Below are 14,122 nucleotides of genomic sequence, written 5' to 3'. Positions count from 1 at the left end.
TATCTCAACCCTTCGCGCCCCACGTTGGGCGCCAAAAAGAACTGTCGTGGTTTAAACCCAGTCAGGTAACTCGTTCACTCACTTCCCCCCCTTCTTGCCCTCCCCCTGCTCTCGGAGGGACGGAGAGGAGAATCAAAAAGAATGCAACTCCCACGGGTTGAGATAAGAACAGTTTAGTAACTAAGGTATAACACAAATCACTACTGCTACCACCAATGATAATAATGATAAAGGAAATAACAAGGGAAGAGAATACATCATCTCACCACCAGCCAACCGATAACTCGCCCCCCCAGCCTGACCAAGCTCTGACCGATACCTCCTCCAACCCTGCAGTCTCCCAGCCCTTCCGGCTAACTCCCAGTTACATCCTGGGCATGACGTGCTGTGGTATGGAATACCTCTTTGGTCAGTTTGGGTCAGGTGTCCTGTCTCTGCTTCCTCCTGGCTTCCCCTCCTCCCTGGCAGAGCATGAGGCTCACAAAGTCCTTGGCCAAACCTAAACATCACTATCAGCTCTGTTCCCAAGCTGAAAGTCAAAACACTGCACTGCACCAGCTACCAAGAAGGAGAAAAATGAGTGCTACTGCTGCACCCAGGACAGAGGGACAGGAGAAGGAAGGAGGAAGGGTTACGTGCGCATCTCAAGTTTCTCTGTTTCTGTTTTCCACTGAAGTCCAGGGACTAACCAGTGAGTCCTACACACATCCCTTTGCCCTGAAGAGCCATTAAGCACCACTCCCCACCCCTGAGACATTGTTGTAATCTAAAACAGGCAAAGCGTGGGTACAAGAATAACATCCATGGCTGTATCTCATTTTGATTGTCTCTTGGAAGAGATAAATAGGAGATCAGGGATAATGACATCCAAAGCCTCAGTAAAATGCCAGTAACTGACACACAATGTCTGCAACACTATCCAATAAGCAAAAAACCAAACTGGGATAGTTCATATTATCACAGTCTGTGTTATATATGTGACCATTTTGAAACGACTGTTGCAGTAATTCATAACAATACAAAGAGGAGCATTACAGAACAGAGATGACAAAACTTTGGAACTTACCATGCTTTTAGGGAAGTGGCTATTAATGACAAACGATGTATCTTCAGTGACACCATCACCAAAGATCATCATTAATAAATCAAGAAATGTACCTCCACACACTGGCAGTTGAAAACACTAAAACCAGGCTCTTGGCACAATTACATTGTATGCATTGATTATTTCCCTAATCAACCTGATTCACTGGAAGCTATACATCATCCGGCAAAGGCAAGACCTATATACGGTATCATTATCAAATGTTTCATTAGAAACGCCACCAAATCCATGTCAAACACATCACTTTATTTGTCTAGGATGACGTGTCCTATAAGGTACAAAAAAGTAGCCTTCAGTTTGCCACAATTTGTTAAAAACAGCCATTTAATGCCTACAGGTAGGAAAGTTTCAAATCATGTCATAGAGATTTATAGGTGAATAAATAGTACAGAAATACTGTGACGTTCTGATGAGATGCAGGGTTAATGTTCAAATGCTGTTCAAAGTGGAGAATTCCCCGTGTTGCATTAAACCCACAATGCGTACAATATGCAGCATTTCTGTTAAAACGCCAAAGGACAACAGAGCCTAAATGCAACTACTCTTCTTTAACTCCAGGAAGCATAAATGGATTCTTGTTTTCACATTGAACAGTTAGTTTTCATTTCCACACAGAGGTTAAATGACAACATTTGTATGTACAAAAACACACGGGTTTTTACTAGATAAAATTACCCAGAAGAACCTGTACACCTGAGCCTGGAAGTGTAAGAAAGTGTGGTCAGTAGCAATGTCTTTTTAAGAAAGATAACAGAAGAGGTTCTTGCATAGCAAGGTGTGAGGTTAAACCCAAAAGGAGCTTATCCATAAACGAGGCAAATCCCAGGTCACTGTAGAGCAGAAGTCAGCTGTGAATTAGTGCAAAAGCTAGTCGAATGGTCCAAGAGCCTCATACAAACCGTGGCTGGTAACGACAGACAGGTCAAACGCGCAGGTCAGCGACAGACGCAGCGTGAAAGCAATAGATGGGAAGGAAAAAGCAACATCGGTAGGAGTCTGCATCTTGTGCTGCCCTCCCTCTGCCCCTCTCGGCAGCACAGGAAGCGGTGGAGCAGCCCCGAAGGAGATACAATTACACGCGGTGCTTCACCTTCCTACAGCGCTTGGCAAAGCACCACCAGTGCAGCGGTGGGCAGTGGCATTTCACAAAGCACTTCCTACCATGTGATGTGTTACAGGAATTTCGGCACCACTAGAGGTCTGCTAGCGGGATAACAGCTGCTTTGGAATGCGACGCAGTAAACGCTCCTCTTGGAGCGGAATAAAGTCAAGATCTCCCTGGTCACCCCCACCCCTACCACTTCGCAGAGTCTACGCTTCCAAACAGATCCCCGAAGCGTTACAACCACATCAGTGCACACGCAAAGACACCTACGTCTGTGGGGAGAACAACGATCTCCATTTATTTTGTTTCATATACATCCATATTTTGAATTTTAATACAAAAGAAAAAAAAATTAGAATCTGACAAATGTTTACAAACAAGATACCTTCAAATAGATTTTATTCATTTCAGTCTGGTGCAGAGTAAATGACAAATTGTACTGTTATATTCAAGGCAACAGAGTCCGTAGTCCATGACCACTTAGCCCAACTTTTATGCAAGCTTAATTGTTTTTATCTACCATGAACGATAAACTCCTTGTTGATTCCCAGTTCTGTGTGTGTGCACATGTGTACATAGCAGCTCCTTTCATAGAAAGAAAAGACATCTAGAGGTCTTCTTGTACTTTTACCTACAGGAATCATGTTAAGATACAGAATGGATTACATGTAACCGGGGCTGGATTTTATAAGAAAAAATAATTAGCTGACAAATGAGGGCAGCAATAAAAAAGCGTCTTTTTTGCAACAATAAATAAATACAGTCAAAGTTTTCTGTGTGGACTTTAAACCAGCTTCTTCACTGAAGAACAGACGTGGCATTTCCATGGAGTTAAACGTGACCCCATTTACTGTATCTTTTTTTTCTTGCTCTCTTTCTCTCTCTCCTTCAACAAAACCAAGTTTTCCTGCTTCTGCCACAATAGTACAACAATTTGATCTTGACAAGAAAGTGGTGCTGCTGATTTTTATCTCTTTGTCCTTTGGACAAAATAAGCCGAGAATATAATCTGACTGTGGTGACCAATAAAAACGCAGTTTACATCAAGTCTCGTCAGGATAACCTGACTAAAAACATCTGGCTTCTTAATTAAAACCTTTCAGACAACCAGATTCTTGCTCGGGTGTGTTAGGTTAAACACGCTGAACTCTAAGAAGCTGTAGACTGCAGTTTGTTGTTATGGGACCTGCAGAATGCAGAAGAAAGTGAAGAATTAAGCACCCTTCGGTTTGGAGAACACAGCTACTGCAAGGTGTCACCATGGGCAAAGCACAATGAGGGAATTACCACCGTGCTGCTTCCATTTAGTTTTTTTCCCCTTCAGAAAAAAGGGAACACTGCAAATAATTCTCTCTGAATTTTAAGCACAATTTCTCCTCCAGTATACAACTATTTCAGTACTTGTAAAATGCAGCTTTGGAATACTCCAAAATGCCTGAAATCAGTTTTCCTCTCATATTTACATAACAGTAGTTCATCAAAAGGGAAAGCAAAAAGCCCATTGCTAATTGGGAATATTTATAATAATGTCTTGTTTAAATTTATTCAGGAAGTCTTTGGATTAATAGAAAGAACTGAAGAGGCCTGGTAAAAATCACATCTTTGCTAATCAGAGCTCAGCAAAACTCCTCTTGGACATTCACAGTTTTATTAGTGACTGAAAATAAACAATGAAATACATGTTTTCAAGATGAATTTTCCACTTTTCTCAATACAGTATTTGAGGAATGGGACATTAGTTTTTGTTAATACAGTTCTGCTCACCAGTATGACTGCTGGTAACAAAAACCCAACAGCATTTACTTTTTTAGACAAATGACCTGGATTTTTAGGGCAGTTTTAATGTCATTGAATTGGACAAGGAAAGAAAGTGACCCCAGCATCCAGTTCTGATTCCAGTTAAAAAGTTCAGACTAAAAGATATCACAATCTGCAAGAAAAGAAAGAACATGGATGGTATAAATGAAAAACAGTAACAAATCAGATGCAGCAATGAAGGTAGTGGATGCTGGGTAACCAGCTAAAACAAGGTGACAGAAACATGAGGTGAAAGCTACCTGATAAAACCATTAATGCAGTAATAAACAGGAAAGAACAATGGTGGAGTGACAGATTTGAACTCATTGCTTCTTAACCAACCCTGCCTTCATTGTGCAGAGCAAACCAGACAGCTTCACAACAAGGGGTGTAGAAGTGAAGCTTTCAACTTCGTTAATTACAGACGGACGTAATCCTGTATTAGTACCTTAGACTAGCACTCTGCCGTGGTTTTGACTGCTACAGCTGGATGGACAAAGTTAACTACCACATATACAGTTTCCAAGTAATGCTGAAAGGCATCCAACATTTGTGACTCAGTCACAGCTGCCTTGTGCTGGAATACAGCAGTGATCCAGGGGAAATCTGCGGATTCCGTTAGTGTTTGGAGTAAGCCGGGTTTAGGAACAGCTGTAGTAAATACCACATTAGAATTTGACTAGTGCTGTACAACTCCCATGTACGTGCCACTAGACAGAACATGCAAGCAACAGGAAAGCGTGTAGTGGAGTTGCATGTTCTTTTCCAGGCATGTCTATGTTAGGGAAAAATCTACATCCATCCTTCCATAGAAAAATGTTAAAAAAAGGAAGTTTCATTTTAAATAGCAATTTTGAACTGTGCTTTGGTTTCCATATCCTACTTTAAACCTTACTTCTTCCATCCATTTCAAGCAAGTCATTAAAAGGTGAGAGAAGTAGTAAAAACTAAAGTATTTTAATTTCTTTCATTGGATTATAAATTTCATGGAAGGATTGTCTCTTTTTAGCAATGAAAACTATTTACTGCACAGCAGAACATTATCACAACTCAGGACTGGTCCTGAGCAGAAATTATCCCCATTCAGTTTTCTGTGTGTGGAGATGCAAATCCCTGCATGAATGCAAGGTAAGCTTATAAAAGCACTGAGGAGATTGCACGGGACAACCGGACATTTGCGAATAGGAACATGTCATCTTACCTGCTTGCCTTAAATCCTTTTAGTTTCTGTACAAAGAATGATTCAAGAACTTCTGCACATTGGTAAAAAGGGGAGTCACTTGGATTGTAGTAACGACAGTTATCAAAAATTTTGGTCATATCTGCCACAAACTCCGTGACTTTCTTGTAGTAACGCTTCAGGATCCTCTCCTCCATGGTGGCAAGGTCTTGGAAGAAAGCACAGATGGTTAAAATGGCACACTGTCATCCTCAACACACGTTTACATCGTCAAGCGTGGGCGAAACAAAACCTAGCGGGGTTAGCTGCTTTTCCAGGAATGCTGCTTGTGACGTGGTGACACTATGAGGTCTCCTTCAGGATAAACTTACACACGAGTACGTTAAGTGCAGCTGAATTGAAATGCAAGTATCAAAATGACCTTGGAAAACTGGCGTCTTCTTGCTATTTCTGAAGAAATTAATGGAGGAGGGGGGGAAAGGTCAGGCAATCTGGATTCAGTCACTTGTACTTCATTGACAGCCCTCACTGAGACCAAGAGGCGTATGTGTGCATGTAAGAGCTCTCTAAACCTTCTGATCATGACTTGTTTTGAATGAATTATCAATTTTCAAGGGCATATGCACATTATCATGTCCCAGATGAAGGAGATTCAAATGCAGGATCATACAAAACGCTAGTGCTCTCATTCTTACTAACCAGACACATTAGCAGGACCAGAACGGTGAAGTAAGCAGTAATTGTCCTATTTTAATGCAAATGAGGGAGAGGAACAAGATCTGCCAGTTATAAATATAGCTGTCTAAATGTATAGTGGCACTTTTAGCTGGAAAAACAATGACCTGCCCTTGGAAAATGCCCTTAAAGTGCTTATTTTGAAACGCCAGTAATGCCATAATGCGCGAAAACAAATGTAGATGGGCCTGGACCACCAAGTGTATTTTACAGATATTTACTTGCATACTTACAAGTCTATTTTCCCTCTGGTTAAGCCAGAAAGGACTCAATGCACTTTTGTTTACTTCATTCAAACATCATATGCTTCATTACATTATTATTTGAACTTTCCTTATAAATGATGCAATAGGAGCTGTTCAGCATTTTCATAACAGCCCAACCCAAAACTTTGGAAGGGAGAAGGACACAATTTCTAAGCAAAACATTCTTTTCAGTCAACACACTCTGACTTTGCCAGGATACTAAATTTAACTTTCCTATTTCTTGGCTCAGTAAGGAGTAGGTGGGAAAGCCCAAATGATACAGCTCTCATTCAGACATATGTGAAGGTATTGGTTCTGTAAGTGTAAAGGAATAATATTTAGCAACACCATTTCTGGCAGGAGGTAGATATTCCCAAGAGGTTTCACATTTAAGTGTTTATCTAGCTTATTCCTAGCTAACTGGTAAGGCCTGGTAAGATCAGAGTTAAACACTGTAAAGCTGCATCATCTCCTCTTCCACTTTCCCCCAAATACACATAATCTGAATCAATTCTTGTTCATACAGCCTTAAAGACAAATTACATACAATATGAAATTTAACATGCTATCAAGTTAGATGAAGATAGTTTTAAACTCCATCACTTAACTGTATTTGCATCACGTCTTCCTCAAACTCCAGAGCAAATTCTCCGCAAATTATAGGAGGAACCAATGCACAAAGACAGAAGAACCCCAAGCAAAGAAAACCACAGCAAAATTGTCTTCTTGAAATAAAGTAATTTAAACCCAAGAATTCAACCCTACTGCGCCCCTCAATTTCACGTTATTATGTTAGACTGGCAGTATTTAGGGTTAAGGAGTCAGCCTAGATACAGGTATCAACCCTCATGAACTTCTAAATAAATCAGTGATAAATCACATTGTTTCATGTGCAAGAACTGTCTGTTATTCTGCAAAACATGTCTGTAAGATCCTTGGCTGGAACTGGTCAGCAGGTTACTCATTTGATATTCAAACCCCACTGTCCACTCACTCAGAAACACTTACCCATTGGTTCTTTAATAACACCATAATAATCTGGTGCATCATTGGGATCTACTGGTTCTAGGAATGGCCATGCCATCTTGTGAGCCTGTCAGCAAAACAAAATACAACTGTGTAAAATATTAAGTTAAATGAGCACTATTTAGTAGCTAAATATTTTCATTATACCTTTATCTGTTGGGATCTAGAGTTGGATTTCAGGAACTAGTGCAGCATTATATGAAAAGCTAGCTAGTGCTCATCTGATGACTGAGTAAAGTCTTAAAGCTCAATGTCAATGGGAGTAGTTGGTCTTCAGAACAGGAAACAGTGTGAAATTCAGACAGAACAGGACACTGTGCTGGCCTGGCTGCACAGAAAAGTGGGTACTGAATTTACCGAGTGTGCCTGGTGCTTCACACCTAGGAATCAGCCACTGCTGTCACTTCCAAGTGCTCTAAAATTGCTTTGTTTTCATGAATATTTGCAAAATACAAGGTAATGTAAAACACTGAGGATTTCTGTTACCACACAGCTCTTTTACCAAAATTCTTCATAGTTACAGCAGAAAAGGCATATGTGGGGGTGACAGATAAATGAGAAATGTTGTAATTGATGTAATTCTTACTATCAGGATGCCATCATTTACTTTCCATGAGAACACACCACTGCAATCTGATACCTCAGAGATTAAAGCACAGATGTGTAGATTAGAAATCATAGAAAACGAATGTGAGAACTGAACATTGCACCTTCTACATCCTGCGCAGCTGGGCTTCCACTCTGCCTCTTTTGGTATCCTAAGTAAACCCACTTCCTCTAAGAGCCTTCCACTGAAGAGACGGTTCAGTTTCATTAACTCAGGAGCAGTGCTATGTAAGATGTTGTAAATATTCCCCAGCACAATAATGCCCATCAAGTTTGCAGCTGACACAGGGACGTTTCTCACAAAAAATATCCCTTTTTACAAAGTCTCAAAGCTATGAGAAACCCAAACTGACTCCAAGGCTCACAGAGCTGTCCTGTACCCCAAAGCATTCCTCTTTGCTGCAGTCCGCATTCTCACCTGTAAGGAACGCAGTACTCTTCTTAAACCTTCATAATCTTTATCGGTTAGTGGACTGAGGACAGTCATGGCATCTTCTGTGGACTGACATTGAGGACACACATATTCATCAATGAGATCTGCCTCACTTTGTAAGATGCCAACACAGCGCCCGTGATACCAGTTCTGACATCGGTCGCAGCCAATGTAAAATCTGTGAGATCAAAACCGATGTTAGTGACTTGATCCGCTGAATTTAAAGGTTACATTTAAATACATAAACCTGCAATCCCTGCTCACAAGCAAGATACTTGGCACGATTAAACACAAGAGTGTAAAATGATCTTTCAGACAGACAAATCCTCATTACGCTATTCGAACCGCTCTTGTATTTACAAACAGGCTAAAGCACGGACCACGTCAAAATCAGTTCCTACATTTTACGCTAGGCACTTTCGAGCAATCAAGACATCAAAAGTCATTCCTCTGCTTTGGAGCTGGAAGGAACAGGGTAATGCCAGAACTCTCACCCAACCACTATCCAAACCGATTCAAGATAGGCTTTGCACAAACTGGACTATAGCAAGGGCTCGTTTCACTCTGTACAAACATTTTGCATATGGAAGCTTCAGTCTTGTAGCTGCACACAGAAGGAGTATTCTGTGCCACAGAGCCTTACAATAAAGGATACCAACCATATACCCCCATACGAAAATGATGCTTTCATCCAGATCAGATTAAAGCACAACAAAATCCACCAAATACATTTGTCTTTTAATCTTTCTAACCATCCCTTGTTAAAGAAATAAAGAAAAACCAGATCAACCCCCATTTAAAGCACTTATTTAAAACCCAACACATTGTGACCACCCTGAACACTTCCCTTTCCCTCGACATTTACTGTACACAAACATTCTGGAGAGGAAGACAGTTACTGAAAAGCAATTTGTATTACAAACGGATACAACATATGCAGAATAACTTCTGTGTTTTTTCTTTGCAAAGAACAGGTAACCACAGTTTGCTACCTAAACATTAAATAAGAGGTTCTTATCAGAACTCACTGTGACTCATCATAAGGTGTTCTGCAGATACAGTACAATTCCTCACTGCTGCCCTCTTGTGCCCGTTTACAATCATTACAGATGTACACATCCATTTTCTTAGCCTCCTTTTCTGTGATGCCAACACATTCTCCATGATACCAGTTAGTACAAAGATCACAGCCAATATAGAACCTAAAAGTATTCACAATGAAAATGACAATGTAATTGTCATTTCAAATGGCATGGCACTTTTCCCTGCATTTCCCTCTGATGCACTGTCTTTGCTGGGCTACTTTCTTCAATTGTCACAGATTTCCCTGCTTCCTAGCATTCTATCCTTACAGACTAACATCTCAGGCTGCAGCTACACTGTCAGTAAGGTCGCATGGGTCAATTTTAAATTGACAGTTCATTTAAACGCACAGCAATTTGTAACCGGATTTTTGAGCAAAACTGGGCTAAAAAGGTCTGTCTCCAATCTGCGTGTGGAAAACTGTAAAAGGCACAAAAAGACAAGGCCAAAGGAAAAGATTGACATTTTCAAAACCGCAGCTCAAAAGCCACTGCAGCGTTTCCTTAAGATTTGAAAATGTAGCTCTCAGTTAATTTAAAAAACAAAAGCAAAGCGCAAACACCAACTAGGAGTTACAAGTACGCTACAAAGAACATGCATACCAGCCATGTGTAGGATACGTATTGGTATAACATGGTATGAAAGAAAATGGGGTCAGGATATGGGCACAATTGAATTCGTTTTTGGGGATGGGGAACTTGCTGAAAAACAGATCTTAAACTGCTCACAATTGCCACAAATTGGAATGGGGACCACTCTTCAGAGAATAACGCCTACTACTCTCAGACACAGCTATGTGACGGAACCAGATGTGGTATGACACGAAGTGAAGGGAACCAGGGACACAATCATGTGAATGGGACCTTGCACAGAATGATGTGACAAAACTGTAAAATATTATGCAAGGATGTTTGTCATTTTGTGTATGGAGAGCTCAAAACACACCTGTGACTAGTGACAACCAACCAGATGGGCGAAGTTACACATCCATTCTCTCTGCCTAAGCAAAAGCAAGCTGACTCAGAACCTTCATCTTCCTGACCACCTGCCATGTGCTGCTGTAGGAATTACTGCTGTCCTAGTCCATCACTCTGCAAGCACCACCAACCAACACTGCGTCCTAGCAACAGGACTGTAGCTAGCACATACCCCACAAAACAAGCACCTTTAATTTCTTGGCCTTCCGCATACACCCCAGATACTCAGATCCTGCCTTTTCTCTTAATTTGCAGTCAGACAAATCCTTAAAAGAAAAGAAAAACAATCACAGAACCCAACCTTCCATAAAGAACAGACAGATACAGCTCCTTCTGACAGCCACCAACAGTGATTCACCCTGCCTCCTCTTCCCAAAAGGGACAGTGTCTGTTTGCTCCCAGTGACATGGAAGCACATTTATGTTTAGGTGTAGATGCTAAACCCTGCCACTAGAATGTGTGACAGCTGTCACATTATGCTTTAACTTAGATTCTAATGCATTAGTTAGAGTCTAAGTCAGATTAGTAAGAATCTAATCTAACTGACCATCCTTAAAAACCACCTGAGCAAATCCCTATAACCCTGGAGTACCGCAAATGAGAACGAAACACGTGTTACTGCACATCTCCCACAGCACAGAGCGGCTTCTGAGGATTTATTACACCCTAAAAAATCCGGAGGGTATTCATAAAATACCACCAATCAGCACATTTCTCTTTTCTGAAGTAGAAAAGAGACACCAGCACAAAGAAGATGCCTATATATGTGTGTATATACATATATATAAAAATAAGATTTAAAAAAGTCTACCAGAAAACTGTGTTAGAACTTGACTATTCCCCTTCCAAACAGTGAAAGGCCAATGGAGCTCAACAGCACACTCATCATTAGTAAGAACATAAAACCTTGGAATTCACAAAAAGCAAGCAGCAGAACTCAATCACATTGCTGAGGATGCTACTAAGTTATTAACATCCCATTTTCTTCAAGTTTTAGTCTGAGCATTTAAGCACAGTTTTCTATTCATGCTACCAAAATTCACTCTATGACCACATGTCATCAGCTAACTCAAATGCCCACTAGAGTCAACAGAACTGTCAATCAAACCCTTTTTGCTCCCAAAATTTGCTCATCTCGTCTTATGTTTGTGACAGTTCTTTCACTTAAATAACAGTGAATTAACAACCAGGGCATCAAACTCTGCTGTTTCTATAGGAGTGGTAGCAAAGGGAGCAGTCCAGTATCCCACACTGGGGTAATGCTCAGGCCTACTGAGCAATCCAGGTAAAAAAAAACCCACCAAAGACCTCAACCTCCTTAAAAACAATAAATTAACACCCAAAAAAGGCTAGAAGGAACCTCAAGAGATCCTCTAGTCCTGGCCCTAATTTTGGAATAAAGAACCATTACTGGAGTGAAAGCACTACTCCACTTCTATGGTTATCAGCACTTAAACCACCACCAAATGGCACCAGTTAATACTTTTTGCTATCACCACTTGTTAAGCAGATACATACTCACTTGGAATTGGTCTGAAGTCAAATTTGACTTACATGCACCTCTACACAGCTAACAGAAGTCAACTACTGATGTTAGTCACTTCCACCTAAAGCAATCCACCGAGTCTTCCACTCCACCACTGACTGTCTTCACTGATTTTCTACGTAGCATAAGCTTTATTCCTCTTTCACAGTCAGAATTAAAACACTCGGAGCTGCAGTTTTCACTTTGTCAAATGCTACATATTCACTTTTAAAATCAACTTTGGGATGTAAATTACAACACATGGAAACTGTTTCTTCCTGAAACATTGTCCAAAGTGAACTGCAGTAACTCGGAACCCCCTTTACTGGCTACTGACTCACAAAAAGAGGTCATTTATTAAAAGGCGGCACCAAAGGTACTTCTAAAGAACATCAGCTACTTGTCCATGAGAAACTGCTCAAACCAAATTGTCACTTGCTTCTGAGGCAGAGGCAAAACGGCAAAAGAAAGAAGAACAGAGCGGAGGAAAAAAGAAAAGAGTATGTGCATGTGAGACAGAAAGGTCATACAATGGAAACATGCAAACAAGTGGAAATATAAATCACATACATTGAGAGTATCAATCAAGTATGTTAATAGCTTTGTAACTGCTAGTGGAAACAGAGACTTGATCCTTTATACCTTAGTGATCTCTGCAATAACACCTGATACTCTATCTCCAATTCTAGAACTACCTTGCACTAACAGCTAAACGCTAAACCTACAGCTAAGAATTCAGAGTAAAAGGCTGTGGTGATTACTACTCACTTAGACTCGTCATAAGGCGTTTTGCAGATGCAGTAAAGCTTCGTGTCCTTCTTTGTTTCCTTTGAGGTAGTAGAAATCATTTTCTTTTTCTTGGACTTGGACACTGATGAATCTCTCTCCTCCTCTCGCTTTCTCTTCTGGGAGGATACTGGCATTGGGACTGTGGTGGAGGAGGAGGAGGTGACGCTGGCTGTGTGGTGGTGCGGTGGCGGTGGTGGCAGTGGTGGTGGCGGTGGTGCCGCGGCGGCGGCAGCGGCTGCAGCAGCGGCGGCGGCTGCAGCAGCAGCAGCTGCTTGGGCTCTTTCCTTTTCTCTCTTAATTTTAGATAAGTCTCTCTTTAGCTCCTCCTGAAGTGTATTAAATAGAGAGGGAGGCACTTCATATGATTATTCCAGGACAGCATCAAAATCTAGACATAAATCCCCATGTTCACCAAAAGAAAATAACTAACGGCACTTAAACACACAGATTTTTAATGTGCTTCACCTACAACTCACAGAACAGTAAGGGATGACACTCCTGGCCTAGTATGACACACTGGCTGCAATTTATCAGAAGCTCTTTCAGGAAACAAGGTAATTCCAGTCCAGGTGAAAATCAAGAAGCATAGAAAAGGACATGTACCAGTTTCACAGAGACCTGTGCATCTACAGCCACATCCTTCTTTCCGTGTTCCCTTAAACTCTCACTGAGCAGAGATAAAACACAGCAACATTCTCCCCAGCTTACAACCTTTGAGGATAACAGCCCTTACCTGCACTTCAATTTGCAGTTCTTTGTCCAGAAGTGCTCTTTTCTTCAATATTTCAGCTTTCAGCTGTTCTTTATGCTTGAAAAGCAGAGCTGAGAGCTTAGAAGCGTTCTGTTTACTACGCTTCTGTTCCACACTCTCTTCTCGCTTTCGTTTCTTAGCTGCCTGTTTTTCTTCTTTGTCTATCTTATCCAGAATATATTTCATCACTTGGTTGCACACAATCATCCTGGGGAAGAAAGAGAGAACAAGGACTTTGTGCTGAGCTGCCCATTTGTCCCCAGCTGAGAATGCAGAAACATGAAATTCTCCAGTCTGCAAGTTAAATCATTACATTTCTCAAGACGTGCAAGGTGAATTTAGTAACACACATTACTCCCACTCACATTTAGTTACTAGAACACCACTGGGAGGGATCAAGTCCCTAGTTAGGCTCAAGAGGGCCAGTCCTATTTTCATTTAACTGATCTGTGTACTGATCATTCCTTCCCTTTCCCTATAAAACTCCTAACAAAGCTGAAGCTTTAGTATGATGAGAGATATTTTCATTCAGTTCAGTTTCCACAAGTGTGTTTGAAAGAGCTGGATTTGTTTATTCCAATGGAGGATGAAAGCAAGTCAGAAGCCTATTAACTTCTGAAACATACATTTCTATGCTCCAGCGACCACTACATATCACTGAGCTTTTGTGTTTGGGCATAAGGGCTGACAAATACATTTCATTTTATAGAAATCGCTATAAACCAGTTCCAGTTTCTTCACTAATGACAACTCAGCATTTATTTT

At 40.9% G+C, this 14,122-nt stretch overlaps 1 protein-coding gene across 12 annotated transcripts in view; it reads right to left on the bottom strand.

Annotated features, from left to right (window-relative positions):
* Positions 1-2,483: 2,483 nt before the first annotated feature.
* Positions 2,484-14,122, bottom strand: part of BPTF (bromodomain PHD finger transcription factor) — a 52,880-nt gene continuing 41,241 nt past the window's right edge. For 9 of the 12 annotated variants that reach the window (XM_062612602.1, XM_062612613.1, XM_062612603.1 and 6 more), the window contains 7 exons: positions 13,340-13,565; positions 12,586-12,932; positions 9,261-9,434; positions 8,218-8,410; positions 7,176-7,260; positions 5,209-5,395; positions 2,484-3,396 (listed from right to left, as the gene is read on the bottom strand). In XM_062612602.1, coding sequence (XP_062468586.1) covers positions 3,360-3,396; positions 5,209-5,395; positions 7,176-7,260; positions 8,218-8,410; positions 9,261-9,434; positions 12,586-12,932; positions 13,340-13,565 — 1,249 coding nt within the window. In that variant the 3' untranslated portion in view covers positions 2,484-3,359. Of the gene's footprint in view, positions 4,141-5,208; positions 5,396-7,175; positions 7,261-8,217; positions 8,411-9,260; positions 9,435-12,585; positions 12,933-13,339; positions 13,566-14,122 lie in introns of all 12 variants that reach the window. The other 3 variants (XM_062612609.1, XM_062612612.1, XM_062612604.1) reach the window with 2 other exon arrangements.

The sequence above is a fragment of the Pezoporus occidentalis genome, unplaced genomic scaffold, assembly GCF_034315485.1.
Source record: "Pezoporus occidentalis ecotype Australia unplaced genomic scaffold, CSIRO_AGI_Poc_V1 ctg160, whole genome shotgun sequence".
Lineage (NCBI taxonomy): Eukaryota > Metazoa > Chordata > Aves > Psittaciformes > Psittacidae > Pezoporus > Pezoporus occidentalis.
This window is presented reverse-complemented; position numbering and strand designations above follow the sequence as displayed.